The sequence below is a fragment of the Protopterus annectens genome, chromosome 2.part2 (genome assembly GCF_019279795.1).
Source record: "Protopterus annectens isolate FY-2018-M chromosome 2.part2, PAN1.0, whole genome shotgun sequence".
Lineage (NCBI taxonomy): Eukaryota > Metazoa > Chordata > Ceratodontiformes > Protopteridae > Protopterus > Protopterus annectens.
In genome coordinates this window covers 531,051,643-531,075,144 of record NC_056730.1, presented here as the reverse complement: position 1 = coordinate 531,075,144, position 23,502 = coordinate 531,051,643, and the positions used below count along the sequence as shown (strand labels likewise).

General features: G+C 39.2%; 1 protein-coding gene across 1 annotated transcript in view; it reads left to right on the top strand.

The window, feature by feature from the left end:
• SH3BP5 (SH3 domain binding protein 5) overlaps positions 1-22,459 on the top strand; it is a 1,951,634-nt gene extending 1,929,175 nt beyond the window's left edge. Inside the window, exon 9 of the mRNA XM_044064003.1 lies at positions 21,954-22,459. Coding sequence (XP_043919938.1) covers positions 21,954-22,165 — 212 coding nt within the window. The 3' untranslated portion in view covers positions 22,166-22,459. The remainder of the gene's footprint in view (positions 1-21,953) is intronic.
• Positions 22,460-23,502: the final 1,043 nt, after the last annotated feature.

The window sequence follows — 23,502 nt, the reverse complement described above, 5'->3', positions numbered from 1 at the left end:
AAGAGTGAAAGGGAAGGTCTACAAGAGGGTAGTGAGACCAGCTATGTTATATGGGTTGGAGACAGTGGCATTGACAAAAAGGCAGGAGTCAGAGCTGGATGTGGCAGAGTTAAAGATGTTAAGATTTGCACTGGGTGTGACGAGGGTAGACAGTATATTAGAGGGTCGGCCTAGGTTGGATGGTTTGGAGACAAAGCCAGAGAGGCAAGATTGCATTGGTTTGGACATGTGCTGAGGAGGGATGCTGGGCATATTGGGAAAAGGATGCTAAGGATGAAGCTGCCAGGTAAGAGGAAAAGTGGAAGGCCTAAGATAAGGTTTATGGATGTGGTGAGAGTGGACATGCAGGGGACATGCAGGTGGTTGGTGTGACAGAGCAAGATGCAGAGGACAGGAAGAAATGGAAACAGATGATCCACTGTGGCGACCCCTAATGGGAACAGCTGAAAGAAAAAGATGATCTAAAGTAATTTGGCAAATGTTTTGTGCATTCCCAGCAGTAGTGGCAGCGTGTAGAGTACTGTAAGGCAAGTTAAAGATATATGCCCTTTTCCCCACTGTAGTGCGATCCTGGAGTTAGTATATATAATTGGGAGGTGTGGGGGGCATAGCCCCCCACCTAGTTTGGTTGTATATTGTCCTGTTTCTGTTAAGATGGTAAGTAAGTAGTTTTTAAGTTCTGGAAAGGGTTAGTTATTGGTGTTCTAAGTGAGCTTGTCTATGGTTTAAGATTTAGTATGTTGAAATTCAACATTGTCAGTGAAATGGGTGTCAGTCAAATAAAATTTAGGTCAATTGGGTGTCGGTCGAATGGGTATTAGTCAAATGAGTTTTAGGTCAAGTGAAGTAGATCCTTCTCTTCATATAGTCCAGGGAGGTATGTCTCAAGTCATTCACACCAACATGGGCTATGACAAGAGTCATAACAGTACCTGTTATTGAGAGACTTGAGTGCGTGTGTGATATGGCAGATTCTGGCCCCTGACAGACAACTAACCGTGACTTTCTCCTTATCCAGCCTGGTGAGAGGCACATCTGTGTGTCTCACAATAGAGTCTCCTATAAATAATATGTTGGGTTTATGGTTAAGCCCTAGTGGTTGTGAGACACAGGTGTGTGAACTATGTGTGGTATGTGGTGTGGAGGGTTGTGGAGATCATGTGCGTTTTTGTCTCAGTGATTTTTACCTCAGAGGTCTCCTTTGTTTGGGTATGTTTTTGTTGAGGACCTGCACTTATGTGGGTGTGTGTTGTGTAGGTGTGGGTGGTGTTTGAGGTGTAGTCATTTTGTTGACAACCTTCTCAGAGCCAGATATACTGGTATGTGAGGAAGAGAGCATGGACACCAGGCTACTAATGTAATTGCATTTCTCGCAAATTGTGTTCCTATGTGGTAGTAGTAGGTGGTTGTCTGTGTTTGCTACACTGTCTCAGGATGCCCGTATCAACCAGACTGGCAGGAGAAAATGTAGGAAATTGCCCATCCATATTTTTCAGAATCTGAGAGAGAAGGCCAGGGAGATCTAAGGGGTTAGCCTAAAGCCCAAATGCTTAAACCAAAACTGAGAGACTTAGTATAACACAATTTAAACAGGCTATAAACAAGCAGTAACACATGCAACAGAAAAGATGCAATTGAACACCTTAGAGAACAAGCTGCAGAAAGTTGCAGAAAAAGCAAGGTGAAGTAGTGGGGCAGTAGGAGGAAACATGAATACAGTAAAAGAAGCTGAACAAAGTGGTTTTTTTTGCTGCTGTTGTTCGTAAAGTGGAAAGGGAGAGGGGAGGAACAGAAGAAAATTCAAGGTTGAGGAACTAAGGGGTTTGACCTTCCCAAATGATCTCTGTATTAGGTAGAATGAGTTAATGAGATGGGACTGGGAGGAGTGTCCCTTATAAAATTTACAGTAGAGACGGGCAACAGCAAAAGCCGCAAGCTATAAGAGCAACAGCAATTGAGTGGGAGGGTAGGAGAAACATATTCAACCACAGATCAGGAAATATATAAATGGAGACACAGAAAAGTAATTAATTCATTCAAACAAATAAATAAAAACAGTACAGTAAACTAGTGCAACTGTTACACAAGTAAATAAAAAAACAATGCAGTACTGATAAGCTAAGCAAATAAATACAAGTGCAGTGCTGATAAGAAACACTGAACAATTTGTAATTCATATTGTTTAAGAAGCACTCTCCATCAGGCACAAATAGAGCTCTAGCAGGATGAGCTTGTATTCTCTGGGGATCCAGTTTGCCATTTGTGGAATAGTGAAATGAGCCTTTTAGTCTAAAACAAAAAAAAAATGTTTAGTTTTATTGTATTGTATTTGGTTTTGTCAGTTTTGGTATTTTCTCTTCAGAATAGCCTTGGGATTCACAAAGCATCCCTAATGCTCAAGTAAACTGGTGAGTATAAATGATTGTATAAATTGTGATTCAGAAACAACTTTAGCCAAAATGAAGAAAACGTCATTATTAGCTAATTTGCATGTCTCTAAAGCACTTGTATTTGCCACCAATGCTAAATAGTACTTTTTGGCAATGTTTACCACTGGTGGCCTGTTCATTGCATTAGCAGAGAAACCACCCCTTAATCACTTTCCTTCACACAAACAGACATTCATACATACACACACACACACACACACACACACACACACACACACACACACACACACACACACACACAATTCTCCGGTGAACTTCCCTAAACTTGTCTACAACAGTCTCTTTCTTTGTCTATAATGAGGAACCATAGCATTTTGGCTGTATTTGTTTACACAGCCAAGCGAGTCAGCATAAACACTTTCTCACAAGCAATTTCTGGGGAAGAGTACATGGCTAATTTTTATTAGCTGCTCCTCTGAAATGCCTCATTTTAATATAGTGTAGCTGTCAGGACAGTCCACTGCATTGACTCTTTTGACAATGGAAAAATTGTTGCAGTTGGCTTACCTCTGAATTGGAAAGGGTTACAACAAGGGGTTGACTGCATGTGTTAGAACTTACTGCTCTCAGTAACCCTTTCTGAACCCCAGGGTATATCTCCAAAATTGTTAATTTGTGTTCAGAAAGTATTGCCAAAAGTAATGTTACAATTTCTAATGCCGTGATTCATGGCAGAAAAGGGTATCTGATTAATAAATAAACAAGCAAATAAATATTTTGTAAGGTTTGCAAGCTATTACTGTTTTTGGCTAAGGCAAGAGATTTGACTGCAAGATCATATTCTAGCAGTGAGCTGAGGACATTTTGACTTTTCTTGATAGAGGTCAAAGGAATACTTAAATACTCTTCCAGGGTCCTAGATGCTTCTCAGTTTTTCTTTATAGTTGTTCAGTGTGTTGTTTCAGTGAGACTGTAGTGTACAAGTAAATACCTAAACACCTAAGCCCAGCCATGTTATGAAGAATAATAGTCTACCCTAAGAGCCTTTAGATGGTCATTATTAATCTCACAGATTGATGCCAGTAGGTGGACTTTAGGCAGAATACCACTACTGGAAATTCCAACATAGCAAATTCAAAATCAGATGCGGATGACATCATGGTAGCACTGCTCTGCAGTACAAGTCTAAATAGGAAGATGCAGTCTGGCTGTGTGGCACAGAGGGAAGGAGCCCTACCTGTAACCCAGGCAACTGAAGTTTGATTAGTGTCCCCAGTACTGGAGGAGCCAGACAGGGAAGTGGAAGAGTGAAGGGGCATGGCCCCTTACTTCTCCTTGGGGATGGGGTTTGAGTGCACTTAGAGGTACATGAGATAGTGTCTCCTGCTGTGGAGTTTGGAGAGGGTACCACATATGCCACAGGGGAGGAGTGGCAAGGCTACTTGCAGGAAGCACCCTTTATGTAAATGAGGGGATGCTTTCAGAGGACAGCCCATTGCAGACTACTGTCCAGCACTCTGATGATACCATCCCTAATGACTGTCTTAATGAAAACTCCTCTTAGTTGGCTCTTGCCCGGTGAAGGAAATGAATAGGATTATAGGAATTTACAAGGCTATCAACCCAGGTCTGTATCACGTTGTCTAACTCTTAAAAGTTCGAGCATCATATGGTCAACACCATATGACCAAACTTTTAAAAGTTCGAACATTTCAAATGAGATCTATTTAAGTGCAGAATGGGAAGATTTCCCTTTTCTGCACTTTAGTGAGATATCGGAATTGGTATATTTAAAGAGTGGCGGGTGTGGGGGGTACAGCCCCCCGCATGGGGGTGCTGGGGGCTTGCCCCCCTGCTTTAAACTATTCAGATAGGTTTTTTCCCTTGGTTTATTTTTTTATTACATTTTCGAACTTATAAAAGTTCGATCATATGGTGTCGACCATATGACGTTCGAACTTTTAAAAGTTTGATTATATAATATAGATGTATCAACCCAGAGGTCATTTCAAGCCTAGATGTTTCATCTCAATGTAATACCATAGCTACTCTAGTCAATACCCAGGATTGTATTTAGTAATGACTGCCCATGTTCAGGAGGGTTGTGGGCACTATCCCTGTTAAGAATTTATGGTGCTCCATCCACTCATCCAGGTTCCTTTTGAACAGTGTCATAGAGGTGCTCTGTTTCACATGAATTGGTAGCCTATTCCAAAGATGCGGCAGTCACTGGGAGACAAATCTGTCCCTACAGCATGTCCTATTCAAGTCGCAAGCCATATTTAGGTCCCTGGAATGGGTAGCTCTAGTCCTGTTTGATTTACGGATGTGCAGTAAATTCATTAGGTTTGGGTGAGATTGCTCTTGGTAAGCCAAGCATAGGTCTCCACTAAGAAGTCTATATGATACAGAGTATAGTGATAGGGATGTGCTGGAGTCCCTGGACTTCTTTGTTAGATACCTCTGAGGTCTCTCCAATTGCTGCAGGTGCTTTGTACAGTATATGCCAAAAGGGGTGTTATACTCAATTATGAACCTGATTAGTGATTAGTATAGAGGGGTTATAATCTCCTTTGCTCTAGAGGTGATGCTTTTACTAATCAAGTGTACTACCTATAAAGCCTTCCTTACTACAGTAGACACGTGGTGGTCAAAGTTAAGGTCGCAGTCAACTTGTGATCTCAGATCCCTTACCACTTCATAGGTACTTAGAGTACTGTTGTTGATTTGATAGTGTGAAAGGACATTTTTTTTTTGCCAAAGAGAATGATGATGCATTTCTTTGTATTCAATTTGAGACCGTGAGTAAAGCACCAGTAATTGGTCTGTGTAAAACCCTCCTGAAGTATACTGGCATCATTTGGGGATTCAATAATTGCACCTAGTTTGCAGTCATCTGCAAACTTGGTCAGCCACAGCCCCTTAGTTTTGGCCTGAACTTCTGATATGTATAAACCAAACAGTAGGAGGCCCTGCACTGACCCTTGTGGCACCCCTCTGTTGACAGGTCTGCTGGTTGATGTCGAGTTACCTACTTTGATAGTGTTTGTCTGGTTTGTGAGACAGTTGGCAACCCATCTTACAACAAAGGGGTTTACGTTCAGTTTGCTAAGTTTATCGGTAATGCCTGCATGTGGGATTGTGTCAAAAGACTTTGCCAAGTCGAAGTATACTGTGTGCACAGATTTGCCCTCATCAGTGGCCCTGGTCAAAGTTTTGAAGAAGTCCACCAGGTTTAACAGGCAGGATATGCCCTTGACAAAGCCAAATTGGGTTGGATTCAGGGTTTGGAGGTTGCCTAGGTCTTTATTAATGAGGTCCATGATGATACATTTCATGGCCTTACAGATGAGGCTGGTCAGACAATGGAGCTATAATTCCCTGGGTCTGTTGCTAAGCCACCTTTGTGGAGGGGAATAACTGTTGCTCTTCTTTATTCTACAAGAACAAAACCTGAGGTTAGGCTATGATTGAATAGAGTACTTAATGGTGTATGTTAGTTCATGTTTTAGCTTGTTTAGAAGACAGCCTGGGATATGGTCTGGTCTCATTCAGGCTGTGTATTTTGCCTTCAACAATGCTTTAATGGCATGCCCTTCAGATATATGGGGGGGGAGTTGGGGGCAAGGTTTGTAATAAGTTTGGAGGGTTTAGAGAGTGCAATTTTTGTCAAATGTATCCGCTAGCCTTTCTCTGCGGGGTCAGTGTGTGTGATATCATTAGTCATAAGTTCAGCACATTCTTGGGTCCTACCTTTTATGTAGCTGTAAAAGCCCTTATGGTCATCCTTGGCTGTCCTTGCTAAGTTTTTCTCAAAGATGCGCTTAGAGGATGTGACATGTTGTCTTATTTGCCTGTTGAGGCTGAGGAGGGTGCTTTTCCATTGTTGGAGCCTTGCCTGTGTTTTCTTGGACAGCGAATTTTGCATTTGTTGTAAAGTTTGTTGTTGCTGGATGTCCACAGGATGGCTTGTTTTTACTTGGAGCTCTGGCTTTGATTCTGTCTGGAACAGCTGAGTCTGTAGACTTATGCAAGTGATTGTACAGGACTTTAGTGTAAACTTCGGTGTAGTTACCACTTCTAGCTGGGGATGGAGCTTGGAATGCATTTATACCTACCCCTAGGAGGTTATGGTTTAAGTTGGTGAAGTTTTTTTAGTCTGACTTCTCCCTTTGTGAGTTCTGTTGTTAGTGGCAGCTCGAAGATGACTGATTTGTGGTCAGATTTAACTAATGAAGGTCTGATAGTTGCAGCAGTGCATCTGTTTGTCATGTAAGTGAAGACCAGATCTAATGTTTGTTCCTCTTGTCAGGGTTTCGACAATTTGTTCCAGGGTATTTGAGTTAACAAAGTCAAAGAACTTTTGCACTAGTGAGTTAGGGCTAGAGTTGATGGTGGGATAATTGAAATCCCCCATAACCAGGATGTTTGGCAATATTTGGATTGACTCCAGATTGATCAAGTAGGCTTTGTGCACATCATGACCCATGGAGGGGGATCTGTAACTGGCTATGACTTGAATGGGGGACTTACCCACAGTAACCTGAACTTGGAGTAACTCCATGGAGTTATCCACTTTAACTAGACGGGAGGTGAATTTATCTCTAATATAGAAACACCACCTCCTCTAGTTCTCACATGTTCGTTTTGCAGTCTGAATATGTGGAAGGCATTGTAGCCTTGCAAGGTCTGAGTACTGTCTGAGGCCTTGAACAAGGCTATTGTGACTGTGCAGACATCTACATCTTTCGGTGATAGAAGTGCTTCCAGGGTTTGCAGTTTTTGGTTTAAGCTCCTAGCCTTTAGCAGCATAACCCTTATGGGTTCTAGGTTGAGAGAAGGTCTGATGATCAGCAGGCAGCGGGGCAAAAATTGAAAAAAGAAAAGAATAAAAAAACAGAAAGATGCCAGACCTTGAGAACATTCATATTTGTGTAGTTACTGAGACATGGTCACAGTGCAGTGATAGCATAACCTCTGTATTAATGTTTATCACCTGTCACATCTTGGACTGTGGGTAACTGTAGCACAATATCAAACATCATTCTGTGTCAAAGTACTCACAGCCCTAACTTGGAACTCCTAGAGATTCATATCACCCTTAACATATCAAACTGTTACTTCATAGCTAACTACAGATCCCCGTCAATGTTTCACTAAAGATTATGGAAATTACCTTAACACCATTGAAGCATTTTAATTATCAACCAAAATACTGTTTTGCTAGAGGACATCAATTACACAAGCATCGTCATTCACACTTGGAAAAAAAGTGCATATTCACAACATTACGTAGATTTAGTTAATACCAGTGCAGTGAGGCTCTAACATTATTCACTTGGATCTTATCAGTCTAGTTCCTAGCTGTACTCCACCCCCACATCTCATCATCTCTAGATAACTCTAACCACAAATCGGTCATCAATAGCAGGCCTAGTTGTACCACTTGCTAACTAAATGGGAATATCTTTAGGGACTTCTGTGTAGCAAACCTACTTCAGCTTGTAGAAGACCTATTCAAAAATTCCTAGCATTCCGCTGAAATTGGACCCAAATGAGTGGGCTGATAAATTCATCTCTGAAATTTGCCAGCACTTAAACAACTGCATAAAAAAGACAGTGCCCATCTCTGAATTATAACAGCACTTAAACAACTGCATAAAAAAGACAGTACCCATCTGCCTTAAATATAATGATGCACTGAGGAATGAACCTCTTTGATGGAATTCCTAAATTAATAAGCTATATAGTTAAAAAAAAGAAAAGAATGAAAAATTGTAAGAAATCCTTATCCATCAACCTCAAGACCACACTGAAATATGCTAGCAAGGAAAGACCACTATTAGAATATGTAAAGCACAGATGTTAAGACCAGCTGGTAAGTAGATCACATTTGTGATATTTCAAGCACCTTTTAGTTTAAAACTTAATTTTGTGATAGTTTAATTAGATTCTGGTGACACAAACAAATCTTGCATCTTGGATCACATCGGATCACATCGTCTCAGGTTCAAGGCAGGTGGTGCTGTACCTCCGTCCCCCCGAGCCACCATGTCACGGATGCCTCCCCTGATGGGGTGGGGGTCATTATCAGGCAGGATGGTTCATGGGGACGGCAACCGCTCGAGTACCATCTGCACATAAATGTCCTGGAGATGAGATGGTGCACCAACCCGATCTTCTTTCACCGTCATCTCCCCACCCTCCAATCCTCACAGCATCCCTCCTCCACTTTTTCTCTACGCTTCCTTCCTTTGCCACTGTGCTTCCCTCCTGAGCCCATATCCATTTCATCTCTCTTCCTCTAATCACTAACCCAGTTACACAACTAAATGACAATTTTCTCTTAACCTTTACAGGCCCAAAAATATTGTTTCTTTTACTGCCCTGCCGAGTTTCAGCAGTTCTGGAAGATTTTTTTTTCATGCTTCCTGGTCTTCTTTCTTCATTAGCAGTCATTCAGGCTGCTGCTCTTTTCTATTCGGATAGCAGATCATAATATTATGTCCCATTATGGGATAGGGGCCTTTTGAAGCAGAATTTTCCTACTAATTAAAGCCTCAGAAAAAGAATCCCTTCTCCTCAGTGGGATCTAAATTTAATCCTCCATGATTCTTCTTCCTAAATTTAGCCAGCTCTTGTTCCCTTTTTAAAAAAATCTTTCTGTTGGAAAAGCTAGTGGGTTCTTGAGTGGCTATTACATTTGTGGGAACTTATTATCTGTCTTCGCTTTTATTTCTCGAACATTATTTGATTTTCGACCCAGAGTGATTTTCACATCCAATGGATTTTTAATAGTGCGCTAAATGCATTTGAAAAAAATCCATTGATCATTCATTTGATAAAGAATCAATCTTTTCAGATAGAGAGCCATACAAAAGCTACATACATTTAACTATTAGATATTCAGCCTTGAGAAAGCTAATGACAAAACAAATTAAAAAAACATTTCAATTTATTTTTAAAATCTCTTCCTAATTAAGGCCTTCCTGTTCTAATTTTTCTTTCTCCTTTTGTCATAAGAGGGTCATTATACGATCAGAATAACGATCAGGTGAAAAAGCTGTGCTCAAAACCAACTAGGAGTTTAGCTACTAGGCTAAACTTCTACAGCTTTTCAAGCTTTTTCTACTATCTGCATGCAGCACACATGGGCCACTCCCACCACTTTGTTTCCCATTACAAATTGGACTTGGACTTGATTTGGCCCCCAGAACATTGGACTCTACAGTTTTGGCTCTACAGTCCTCAAGAGTTTGTTCATAGAGGCCACCCAGGGTAGAGGTGCTAGGGGATGAAAAGAATGAAGGCCAGTCTGGGACAACTTAGAAAACATTAATTGTACAGTTCCATGTGAACCATATCGTTCCATGTTCTTTCTTCGACCCTCCCTTTTCTCCCCCTTCCCCCTGGCCCTTCCTACCTTAACTATTATAAACTATTAAAAAGACCATTCAGACCTGGTCCTTTTCCCATTCCATTCTGGTCCCTTTCCTTCTCCTTTCTTTGTTAAGTATTTTATGCTTTTATCAACATTTGTCCTGGGGGATCTGGGTACTTCCATGCATCCATCATGGGATGGGATTGCCTGGGAGAGGAAAAGGGAGTTCGAGGCTAAAAGCCAGAGAGCCGAGGGGGAAGGAGGATCGCCCAACCCCACAAGGCAGAAAGAAGGCGAGAGAAGACAACTAACATGGAACGTTATGGTAGGTACATAACTTCTTATTCGCACTTAAAGTGACTACAGATACCAAAGGAACCTACAGACCTTTCTTCAGTTATGTGAGAAAAAGTAAGGAATAGTCTCTTACAATGTGGTGAACTCACCCATAGTAATGTCATTTATTGCATTCCCAAGGACACTGCCAATGTATTAACAGACAAATTTAGTGTTAACTTTACTTCACTTACCAAAAGTGTTGCCCTCGCTGTCCTTGAAAATGTGGTCCCCATGAAATCATATTGGAACAATTCTTAGAATCCCTGTCAAAAGCTAAAAATAATACTTCCATGGAACCTGACCACATGTCAGCTGTAGTCATATAAGTGATAAGTATATACTATCTGATCTTCTGCTTAAATTGGTCAACCTCAGCCTATTAAACAGAGATTGTGCCTGGTGCCTGGCAAACAGCCACTGTGGCTCAACTTCCCTGTACTAGGGTGGCCCTTCTAAAAACCCAAGCAAATTATAGGCCTGTCAGTCTCACCAGCCTTATATGATATGCCATAGAATGTGTCATAGCAGGTCTTATTCATTTTTACATAGGTGATTTAACTGATCTAGACCCCAGTCAGTTTCATTTTGTGAAGGTCAGGTTCTGTCCTCTGAACCTAGTATGCTTCTTTGAAAAGCTTACAGAGGTCAATGGTCATTCCATATACCCTGCTTAACTTGACCAGGCCTAGGTTTTTGGCACTGTCCCCCACAATGGTATCCTTGAAAAATTAGACAAACAATGTAAACCCCTACATTGTCTGCCAGATTGCATATTGGTTAGTCAACAGATCCCAAGTAGTGAAAATTACTGATACCCTTTCTAATTGTAAAATTGTAACTAGTGGCGTACCATAGGGCTCAGTGTTTGGCCCTCTCCTGTTCCACATTTATTTTGAAGACATCCAAGCCCATATCCCAGAAGTGTGGTTGACCAAGTTACTGCAAGCTGGTCACTGTTAAATATTCATCCACTGATAATAAACAGCTTCAGCAAGGCCTAAAATATGCACATACCTGGTATACCAAAAATGGTCTAATGGTAAATGCAAAAACTGCAGAGTGGTAGCATTTGGCAAAAAGGTGATACTTCTCTTCAGATACACATGGTTGTAAGACTAATGTTCTTATGGTCATCATGTGTCCCCCATAATCAGGACATCATTCTAACCAAAAAGTCACCCAGTCAATATACTCTTCCCTTATCAGACCAATCATCAAATACAGTACGTCCCTTTAGAATGTACAAAATCCATACATATTACTGCAGTGGAAAGCCAAAAATTTCTAAAGAAAAAATTGAATTACTTAAGTCCAACTATCTAGGTACATTAACATGATTCTGATTATACTCAGTAGAACACTGGCTGCTCCGAGGAGACCTGTATCTTTCTTTTTGAGCCATGAAGGTCACAGTCTTATTTGACTGTTTCTTAAAAGAAAAAAAAAAGGATGGTTAAGTTCCTAACTCAGTATATTCCCAGCCTAAGGAATAAGTTACCATTACAGATCAAAAAATGACTAGTTTGGCTAACACTGAAGCTAGCCTTGATGACTGGAAGTATGGGTACAAATCTGAGTCAGGGTTATGTATGAATTTGGTTGATTCTGGAGATGAGCAGAATTATACACTTCTAATAGGTGTCAAGAACTTTTAAGTGTATCTACGTAAAGGTGTATATGGCTTATGTTCCTGCGTTCTTCAAAAGTATATTCAAGATTTATTGTTATGTCAACAACTTTTCTCATTGGAAGTATGCCCCTTAAAATGGCTGTGGCTAGCTGTGACTGGTTACTTCTTGAGAATGTGCACAACTGTATATAGAGTTGGCTTACATTTATTATTCTATGAGCCACATGTGGTACATATACCTTTTGTAATGTATTTTCTGTTTAAATTTAAAAGAAGCCCAAACACGTAATTCTCATTTGCCTAAGTTACCTGTACTTTGTGAAGTACATGTTTTACATAGTAATTGCTGTAGTAATTACCTTTCGGCACAGCTGTCATTGTCATGTGAGTGTCTGAAAGTGCTATATTAGCACCACTGTCTGTAACAGACCTCTTTGTAACAGAGCTGTATATTTCATTGTGAAGAATTGCATGCTAATAAGATGCACATATGCATTAAGTAGATTACAGTCAATAACACTGTTTCAGCAGTCTATTGCTTATTTCTTTATAATTGTTTACAGAGCCCAGCTGTTTGTCCAAAAACTGCTATGACCTTTTTACTGAAGGAGTAGTAGGAAATTTTTCAGGTATACTTTCAAGTACATCTTCATGTTGTAACAAGTAATCTCAGCTATCTTTTGGTTAGGAACAGTATTACTTTTCCAGTCAAATGGAGTAGGTTGTGGTTTCCAAAGATCCAGGTTTTTGTTTTATCTGCTTTATTTAAACCTTTCTTATATTAGACTTTTTCGTATATTTCTTATAGTAGAAGACATTATTAAATCTGAGCTAGGTTACATCCAAGGTCACAGTTAATTGCAGTTTATGTAGTGTTACTGCCTGATAACTGTGTAGTGGTAATAGGGAACACTTGTCTGAAATCATACCTGTCAACCACTTAGTGCAAGAAATCTGGACAAAGCCCAACAAAATTGGGGGACAAAGGCCCAAAAATAAGGACATATTTTAAATGTTGCTCTTATAAATCTAGAAAGTTGCTAGAGTAACAGATTTGTTTTAACATACATTTTTCTGAAGGATTTCAAGTCTGAAACTTAAATATATGGCATTACATAATGATTTCAGTCCTCAGATCATCCCAGTGATTTGCTAGGAAACCACAGATTTTATGAGGAACAGACCAAAAATATGAGCCAAAAATCTCGACATTCTTCCAAAATCTGGACAGTTGAGAGATATGTCTGAAATCATGTCATGGGGTAAGGTTTCCATATTTGTTGAGGTATTGTTTTAGCTAGTTGCATATTAATTCCAGTAAATTGCGTTCCTCCATCCTTTAGTTACATCCTTGAAAAGCAGTAACACAGTCTGTTCTTAGAACTTGTGTTTTGACTTTACTAAGAAGAAATATAGTGTGAATGTCAAAAACTATTACAATAACTGTTGTTTGCTTGAATTTGGTAGGTCTTGTTGAATTCAAGACTGACTGATTGTTACTGAAATGGTACTATACCATGAGTGGTAATTGCTAAACTTTATATTTAATTCATCAGTGTAGATTTCACAATTTTATAAAACACGTATTGAGGAAGATTGTATAGCAAAATATATTTCTATCTTATGACTTTATTTTTTGTTCAGGTAGGCAAATACATCTGTGATATCTGGTTTTCTTAACTTGTTTTTGTCCCCAGTAACATAGTTTCACTATAGGAATGAGCAAAAAAATCATAGTGTAGACTGATATCTGCAAAGTATTGAGGTATGCATTAATTTTATATTTATAGAATTTGCCTTAATCTGGTGAGGGAAGACTTGAGCCCTCACCACAGAAGAGTGAACTTGAGCATCCCTTAAAGACTGCTTTAGGCCAGTTTAGGAAAAGCCGAAAGACACAAACAAAAAAGCCAAATTGCTGGCCTACTTTGTGGCTGTACCACATAGAAACACATAACAGGACCACTCTCATTGGCCTAATAAGGTGGCAGGTTGCAATTGGGCCAATTCAGTTGTTGCATTTTATTTGGTTTTATATGTATATCTTGTTGAAGTATCTGTTGCTGAGTATTCTAACATCTTATTAACAAAAAGGAAATGGAAATAAACCATAATAAATAAACTATGAATAACAGAAAGGAAAGGTGACAAAAACTACCAACAAACTCATATATACATAATAAGTATACCAATAAAAATTATCCAGAAGTGTCAGCCACGCCTCTTTCCAGTTCTCGAATGATCTCATAGAACTGTCAAGAATGTTGCAAGTATTAAAACATCTAGCCACGGTGGTGCAGCGGTAGCGTTGTCACCTCACAGCAAGAGGCTCTCCCATTCTATTCTCAGCTGGAGCGCCTTCTGTGTGGAGTCTGCATGTCCTCCCCGTGGTCGAGTGGTATTCAAAAGACATGCGTAGGGTGTGCCTTCGTTGAAGGTTGGGCGTCGAGCTGGCACCTCGGCACCGTAAAAAAAAATGAAAAAAAATCTACTGCCAATCATTAGCGGACCAGAGTTCCGCTGTGGTGACCCATAACCGGAAAAAGCCAAAAGAAGAACAGTTTAGTACAAAAATAGTATAATAGTTGACCTGAGCAACAGTGGCTACCCAAGTCTACTGCCTGAATTTATTTTAAGATCCATGGGCTTTGTGACCTTGAAGTTCAATTCAAAAGTGCCTTGACTAATGAAGAAGAAAACAGTGGAGAGATATGAGAAGGAAACGGCAAGCCTACTGCTTAGAGATTCATGCCACAAGTACAGTGTAAGAGAACAGTTTCAGGACCCGTTATGTCACAGGTGAAATGGTGGATCAAGACACACAAATGTCTTTTTACTGCGCAAGTAATTCTTTGCAAATCAGTACATTTGTAAGCAGTGAATACAACCTGATTTTGTGGTAATTTCATAAAGGATCTTAGTTATTTTGAGGGTGTGCTCCTAGCTGTATTTATTGCCCACATTTGTATAGTCCTTCTTATATGTAGCATCTGCTGTTTTGTATTGTAAGGTGGCTACTTCTCTGTTTCTAAATAAGACCTTATTTTGGTGTGGTTCCTAACCATTAATATTGCTGAGAAGACTAAGCAGAGTCTTCAGGGTTTAAACTCAGGTGTGTAAAATAAGCATCAAGAAATAATTTTCTAAGTGCCTGTTTTCAGATAACACTATTCTTGATCTGCTAAACATGTGACATCGCACAACCCACTTCATTTATACATATTTGTATATACACACACATACACAGACACACATACATATATATATATATATATATATATATATATATATATAGATATAGATATATATAGATATATATAAGTGAATTATGTTATATCTAAGAAACATTTCATCTAATCACAAAACATCTAAAAATTTCAGCTAAAACACATTTAGTAGAAATACATTACATGTAAAACTCCATATACAACAAATACTCTTCCAAAAATATATTAACTCCAGGGCTGGACAACCACTTTGAAAAGAAAAAAAAACACACACACAGTGAATTACTGCTGATGGTCAAACTTGGGCATTAGCAAAGTACAGGTGGTACACTAGACTAATTTGTAATTCCTACCATCCTAACACCCTAAACCACACCAACATTAATTCTCTATAGCCCACTACACTTTTCAAGCGAATCTAATTAGACTAAATATTTTTCAACTAGATGAGCCTTAGATCAAATTTTTAGATGTGATATTTTCAGTTTAGATTAACAAGTCTTAAATGAAACATCATGTATCTATCTATATGTATGTATATATATATATATATATATATATATATATATATATATATATATATATATATATATATATAGGTTCACTTTACAGTCTCGAAATACTGAAATATCAAATTTCAGTATTTCGAGACTATAATGTCGAATGTTCGGAATGGCGAAAGTGCATAACCGTGAATCTGAATATTTTGAATGTGCGGTTATGCTTTAACGGTACGTGACATGGAATATGTCGTGTGGATGGTTTCTGGTTTAGTATGTGCATTTAGGTGCAATTTAAGGTAAGTTCCTAATTTATAAGGGTTTGGGGTAGGTGTGTGAGTGTATGAGTGTATGTGAGTGTGTTTGGAAGTTGTATGTGTGGGTTAGGGTAGGCAGGTAAAGTATGAGTGTTTAAATGTTGAATGTGGTGGTGTTTGTATACATGTGATGTGTGTGTGCGAGGGAGTGTAGAATGTCTGGCTGTGAGTTTGCTGTCTTTTTCTGTTTGGTGTGATCTCGGAGTTAGAATATATAAGTAGGGGGTGTGGGGGGTGCAGGGGGGCAAGTTATTTGTAGTGTAGGTTTGTTAGTTTGTATTGTTATGTTTGTGTCTGTTTTTTTTTTTTTTGTAGTTGTGGGTAGTTTGGTGTTTGTGTAGTGTAGAATGTGATGTGTTGAACTTCATGATTTTAAATTTTGCGGTTTTGGAGTTTCAGTGTTGTTTAGATTCGACTTTATAGTTTCAAAATACTGAAATTCGATGTTTCAGTATTTCGAGATTGTAAAGTGAATATATATATATATATATATATATATATATATTTTTTTTTTTTTTCCTGTGATGTTTACCTACATATGCTCATACACAAGGACCACTTGTGCTTCCTCAGGTTCAAAGTAAGGGGATTCCACATATCTGGCTTCAGTAATAGCACATTGCAGGATCCAGAGCTTTCATATCCACCCATATCTGGACAGTTGGCTAATTCAAGTAGAGTCCCAGGAGAAGCTGCAGAGGGCACTATCCCAGACACTGGAATGTTGCTAGTACCCTTGTCTTTCCCAGACCCATCCTAAATGTAATCTGAGCTTTTTCACAATAGTGTTCTTCTTGTGAGCCGTGCTGACAGCTGCAGCCAGACAGTCTTCGTTACCTTAGACAAAGTGGACTTTTTGGCCAGTTTCTTTCATAAAATGGCTAATAAGATGAACTGCTCTTCATAAGAGTTCTTGTAGGTACTCAGATGCACAACATCAACCATTTTCAGAGATCTATTAACAGGATGCTCATTAGGAATTTGCTGTAGTATCTAATGAAAATTTGAAATCAGCGCATCTAGTTCTTAGAGAGTGCAGTACATCTGCTTCTTTGCATAATACAGGACATATTTAAACTCTTGAGACTTCCCTTCAGGTAGTCCATTGAGACCAAAGTCTTGTGCACAGGTGCTCCCAGTGTGGCCTGGGGGCCCATTCAGCCATCCCAAGAGTTCAGGGCATTTAGAGTAACAAGCAATTGAAAGAAATGGTGACAACAGTCCTGAATTGAGGTCTTTCAAGCCATTCTGGAGACAAGTGGTTTGACAACTGATAACACACAATGCAGCTGTGATATGATATAAACAAATTGGGGGGGGGGGCTTCTGTCTTACCCATTTTGCAGGCTGGCTGTGGAATCAGGCTTGACCCTAAGGGCCTCATATATCCATTCTGTACAGGAGATATACTGGTGGATCAGATGTACAGGACTTCTTCAGATCCCTATAAATGGTTGCTAGACAAGGGCACCTTTTTTGGATCTTAATCACAGGTAAGGTACAACAGACATGGACTTCTTTGCTTTGCTAATCAACAGGTAACTGAAACAAATCTGCTCCAGAGCACCACACAAAGAGGGTTGGGCAGTGGACACCTTTCCTTCAAGTGGGCAGGTACATTTCTGTATGCATACCCTCTCACTTCCTTGGTCTTCAGGATGATTCAGAGCATAGTGATGTTGGGGGAAAAAATAATACTGATGGCAGGTTTTTGGCCAAGATAGTATTGGATCTCTGTCCTTGATGTAGATGGTAAGGCCTTTCCTCTGCCTCAGGCTGTGCACCTCCTGACTCAGCTGAAGGAGTCCTCAGTACCCCAGTCATGCAAATTAGGAGGATATGACCTTGTTACCTTTTGGCTACTGCTTCTCAGAGGACATGCTGAAGGTAATGAAGGAAGCTAGGAAACCAAGTTCTAAGAAATCTTATGCAGCTAAATGAGAGAGATTGTCCTTCTGATACAAAAGAGAAACCAAGAAGAAATGCAGTTGATGTACTTATAGTTCTGCAGTATCTGTTTGAATTGTGTGATACAGGACTTATGCCTCAGTGAAGGGACATTTTTCAGATATAGCAGTTCACATTTATGTGGAGCCCTCTTTATCCTTGCTTTCAGTTAAATTTTTTTTTTAAAGAGGTTTTAACTTGCAGCCACACAGAAAAGTGATGCACTCTCTTTGGGGCATACATTTTGTTCTAGACAAACTCCATTTGAGTCAGCTGCCAATGCATTCCTCAACTTTCTGGCAGAAAAAAACAACCTCACTATTGGTGTTACATCTGACAGTAGAATACCTGAGCTTGCTTTAATGTGCAGTCTTGATGTTTCATAAAGACGGAGTGAGCTTCCATACTAATCCCTTTTTCTTCCCTAAAAAGATTTCAGAACTGTCACTGAAGCAGTCACTCATTACCAGTCTTTATTACTAGTTGTAAGGACATGGAAGAAATAATATTACACTGTTGATGTTCACAAGCAGCTTAGGCATATAACCTGTGACTGTAGGATGATGGAGTGACTTTTCGTATCATTTGCTCCAAACAAACCATTTTCAGATGGTTGGCTCACTGCATTATGTTCTGCTATGTAGCTCATTGTAACACTCTCCAGGGAACTGTTAGGCTGCATTCTGCATACCTCTCAACCAGTTAAAACAAGAAATCTGAACAAAACCCAAAATAATGAAATAAAGACCAAAAATCAGGAACAGATTTTAAATATTGCTGGTATAAACTTAGAAAGTTACTAGAATACCAGGTTTTGCATTAGCTTGCATTTTCTGAAGGATATGAAGTCTAAAACTCAAATGTCTGTCATTATTTGGTGTTTTCAATCCTCACTGATCTGCCAGAAAGTAACGAATTTTATGAGGAACAGACTAAGCACATGAGGTAAAAATCTGGACATTCTCTGAAAATCTGGAGAGTTGAGAGGAATACAATTCTACCGAAAGCAAGAGTAATCACTACTGCCTTTTTGAGGAGAGTATGCACCCAAACTGTCCAGGAGGTAGGCACCTGGGCCTCTGTCCACACCTTTTTTGAACATTACAGGTTGGACATTCTATCCAGAATCAAGGCTTAATTTACCTCTTCCATACAGTGGATTCTTTTGCAGCCCATTTCTGGACACTAGTCATCCCATCAATAACAAGTTTTGAGAATCATTCCTTTGGTGACGATTACACAACCATGATCCATATGAAGACAATAGTACAGTTGTGTAAGCAGCATGTCATAGTTGTATATGCTTAAGTAGGATTACTATTGCACGTTGTGTTTCCTCCCCATCATCCAAGGGCTGGGGTGGGTACCAGCTCATCTTCCTCACCACTGTCATTGTGATAGGAAGTATGCTCTTCCCCTGCTCAGGATACCGTTGGAAAGACAATATTTTGCAGTTTTCCTGGATTATAGTGGAGGGCAGGTCATAGAAAGGATCTCCAGTAGTTCTGAGAGTCTGCCAGAGGGTAGCCTGAGGTGATTTTTTGTCTTTGCTTCCTCGGTCAAGAAAGAACTAAAGATGGTAAATGCTGATGCCATCTTCATACTAGAACTGTACTGAAAATGCTTGGGACAATAGAGTCTATCCACCCAAGGTGAAGAGTGCAAGGATGTTGATGTCTGTCCTGATGTCAGGCTTCCACCTGCAACAGAGAACCCTTCAGTGATGATGAATGCAAATAGTGATCCTGCTTGAACATTGTACTATATGATGAAATCTGTACACATCTGTACTTTATTTGAAGACCTTTGCAATAGCTTGTATAATGCTTATGTTATCCACCATTCACTGAATAACATCTGATACACATAACCAATGGCTAAAATATTGCTACTTCATAAACTTATAAAGGGTTGTGCTGTGGGAGTCCTGGCCCTACTTACAAGCATTAGAAATTGTTTGAGCAATTTGGACTTGTTGCACCAGCATTGAAATTGGTAGCAGCACATATTTTAAATGGGGGTTGTAGCTTTGTCTAGTAAGTATAGTAAGTATACACCTGTAACCATCATTATGGCTATGGCCATAATATTAGAGATATGGATCACGGAACTGTTTTCATTAGGCTGGAGAACAGCATCGTGTATACATATAAATATATGTTTAGATATGAGACTTTGGATCAAGGACTTAACAGGTCCCGTAATGTACATGGACATCATCAAGGCTTTCAGTATGAGTGACAAGTATGTATTTCTTGGGAAAACTATGATTTAAATTACTGACCCTTATACAGTTAGCTTAATGACTACCTAAATCAGATGTGCCGAAATGTGCAGATTCATTTTTAGATAGGTTTGCAGTTACTGTAAGTATTCCATAAGTGTCAGTTTGAGGCCGTGTAATTTAATGTTTATAACTATGACTTTCAAAGCTTGAAATATATTGATACTTTCAAAAGCACTTTTGTAATCAGTGGTCGGGGGGCTTTTATTACAACAAGATACAACAGATTTTAGCTAGGAAGTCTTTCAGAGTGGTTTTGAAAGATGGGAGGGTGGGTATAGATCTGATGGATACAGGTAAGGCCAACGGCAACAAGCTAGACTTTATCTTCAGAATGAAGGATTACCCATGTAGGTGCTATCACTGAAATATTCACACAATGGTAATATCCCAGTAGCACCAGCAATATTGGAAAGATAATCTTGGAGACTGATAGCACGCTGTCACTAATAGAGCCAAGCCATTAAAAGTTTAGGGTATAATTATGAAAATATTGTATGCAGGAGAAGTGAGTGAGGTGACGTACTCCTCCCCCCATGTTGAAATCACTATCAAGACTAATTTTGAAATATGGTTCTCACACCTGGTTATCAAATGATAATGTTATGAGTGTGGACTTTGTATAGTGTAGAATAGCAAAAGCAGTAACTGACCATTAGATCATAAATGTACTGATAAACTAAAATAATTAAATTTGCACTTAACTGTCATGTGAAAAAACTAAGGGGAGACTTAATAACCATTGGAAACCTAAGAAGGCTCATTATTTAACAGAATAAGTTAGACTACAGTTATCATATATTAAAAGAAACAGAGTATTAGTATGATTATTCCTAGATTTTGCGTGTGTTTGTGCGTTTTATGCCCTCTAATGCAAGCCATCCATTTGGCCCATCTCAACTGTTGTATCCATTCATTCCCCAAGGAATAAGAGCTTTTTAGTGCACAGCTGTCATTAAGGCAACCATAAGGGGATTTGCTGTGTAGACGTCTGTGTAGATGTAAGCAGACTGTCAGATTACTAACGTTAGCACCTGCTGGAATGAGGGCCTGCTGCTTCAGTTTCACAACACACACATGCACTTACTTACATATGCACATTGAAGTCTACATCACTCTAAAGCAGAACCAAGTGCAACTCCCTTTTCCAAATTCTGCATGCTGTAAAAGCCATCCTCCATGGGTGTCAGCAATGCAGCTGGCTGGATTATCTCCCCCAGGATAGATTAACCAGTTCTGGCTACTTATTCCCACATTGAACTGCCATATTCTCTAGCACCTATGTGATTCATTAATCTGAAACGGACCTGGTCTTAGTCAAAGCTTTGATATGGAACTGTTTTGGTTATTCCCAGAATTCATACCACTAGGAAGAAGGGTTGAGCTGATTGGAGAACCTGAATGACATGGAGCAAGTTAATTTTAAGCACTAAAAGGGAACTTCATACTAAGAGCTTTAAAATCAGTCTGGACAATTAATGGTAGAAGGCTGTGTAAGCATGAAATTAATGGTCAAGTGAAATTATGTACTGCTTGTAATTTTGTATATGTGTACTTCACTTTATCACTAGATAGAGGTAGATGGAGCTGAAGTTAGCTGAAGAAGATTATCTAGGTATGGAAACCAGATGACAGAAGCCTAGGGTGCAGGGTTAAATAAAGATGTGGATGTAAAACAATTTCTCTGATTATTGGTTAGCACTTGATACCTGACCTGTAAGAAGATATTTGATGAGGTTGATATTGTGCTTTTTGGGAAAGGGGAGAGAATAACCCCCTTGGAAAAATGAATCACAGCAATCATATTGTGTTAAGCATGGTTCTAGAGCATTGTAAAACATCTTGAAATATCATTGATTAGAAAGTATAAAATGCCAAAATAAATTATTATTCATATATGAACTGTGGTACTAATTGGTAATTCTGTAATTCTTACAGGAGAAAGAGCAGAGGGAGCTGAAGATGAAAACAGTGACAGAGTCAACAACAACAACAATAAGAACAACTACACCAGCAAGCTTTCTGAAGGGCCAGAACCGAATAGTCAGATGCAGAAGCTTTCATTAAAATGTGTCAAGGAAAAGCATGCAGCTTATTCAGAACGAAGAATATTCAAGTCTGCACAGGCTAAACTCAAGCTGCAGTCATAGGGAGTGCATTGCTACTAGACAGTACCAATGACAGTGTACCAAGAACATTGTGCCATTAGACTGTATTTTTTTCTACACATAGTAAAGTTTTCCATACTCTTATATTTGTAGCACAGTGTGATACCACCAACAGTTCTGTTTTTTTTTCTTGTTTTTTGAAATACAAATATGTGGAACCTTTTGTAGTATTCTGTTGGGCCGGACAAAAGTTACATATGCACATCTGGAATCTGAACTGTTTATTCCATCCTTTTTCTAGCTGCAGAAGTAAAGCAATAATTAGAGAAAAGGGCATGCTATTGATTTTTTTTTAATTTGTGCATTTGGTGTTTCAAAACTCAGATGCGCTGTATCTTAGGATTTCTGCTTTATGTGTTTTCACAGAGTGATAACTCTGGGACAGGTCTGGCATGGAGGAATCTACTAGAGGTTCTCAGAAAAAAATATGAGTTGACCTTTACGTTAAGTATTCTTTTTAATGAGACTTTATGATCCGATGATTATCAGAGTCTATGGATTTCTCAAATCTTTACTGGATGCGCTTGATTTTATTAATGTTTGCCATGCAGATCTTCTGTTTTTTATACAAGGGATCAAAGTAAAAGAAAGTAGTTTAAGAAAATTGTATTAAAAGATCCAGTGCCAGGTTAAGCTCAATACATACATGTCATCATGAGGAAGGACTTTATATAGAGTAGTCTTTGTAAATGTCCTCAGCTATCTCAGTTCTTCTTCATTCTATATTAAACATTATTGCCACTGTTTCTTGACCTCATAACAGAGTTAGCCTTTGCAGAACATCAGGGCTGGCCTTAGGTAAATTGACACCCTAAGGGAAATGCCCCCTCCCCCGCTACCCAACACATCCCGGCCTATTCACACTATCCATATTACTTTCTTCTACATTTTTCCTGCATTTTGTCTTATCCTTCATTTTTTTCATGCAGTTATGCATTCATTTAATATCTAAGCAAGGCTACACCCTGATAACTGTGGAGGAGACATCTACATTAAGCTGAGGGTCTGGAGGCCACAAGAACCCACAGAAGACATGGATGTTTTTGATGCCCTGAGGTGCATTTTAGAGTGTTTTTAAGCAACCTTTTCATCCAATGATTGTTTGAACAAAAACCATGATCAAAGAAAGAAAGAAATTTAGTCTTACTCTTCAACTTTGTTTTTTTCATGCATGTTTTTAGCATATCCTAACCGACCAAGACTACAGTGTAATAACTGCACAGGAAATAACTGTATTAAGTTGGGGGTCTGCGGGGTACACAGAAGCCATGAGATTTCTTCATGCTCTGAGAGGCATTTTTTAAACAACCTTTTTATCT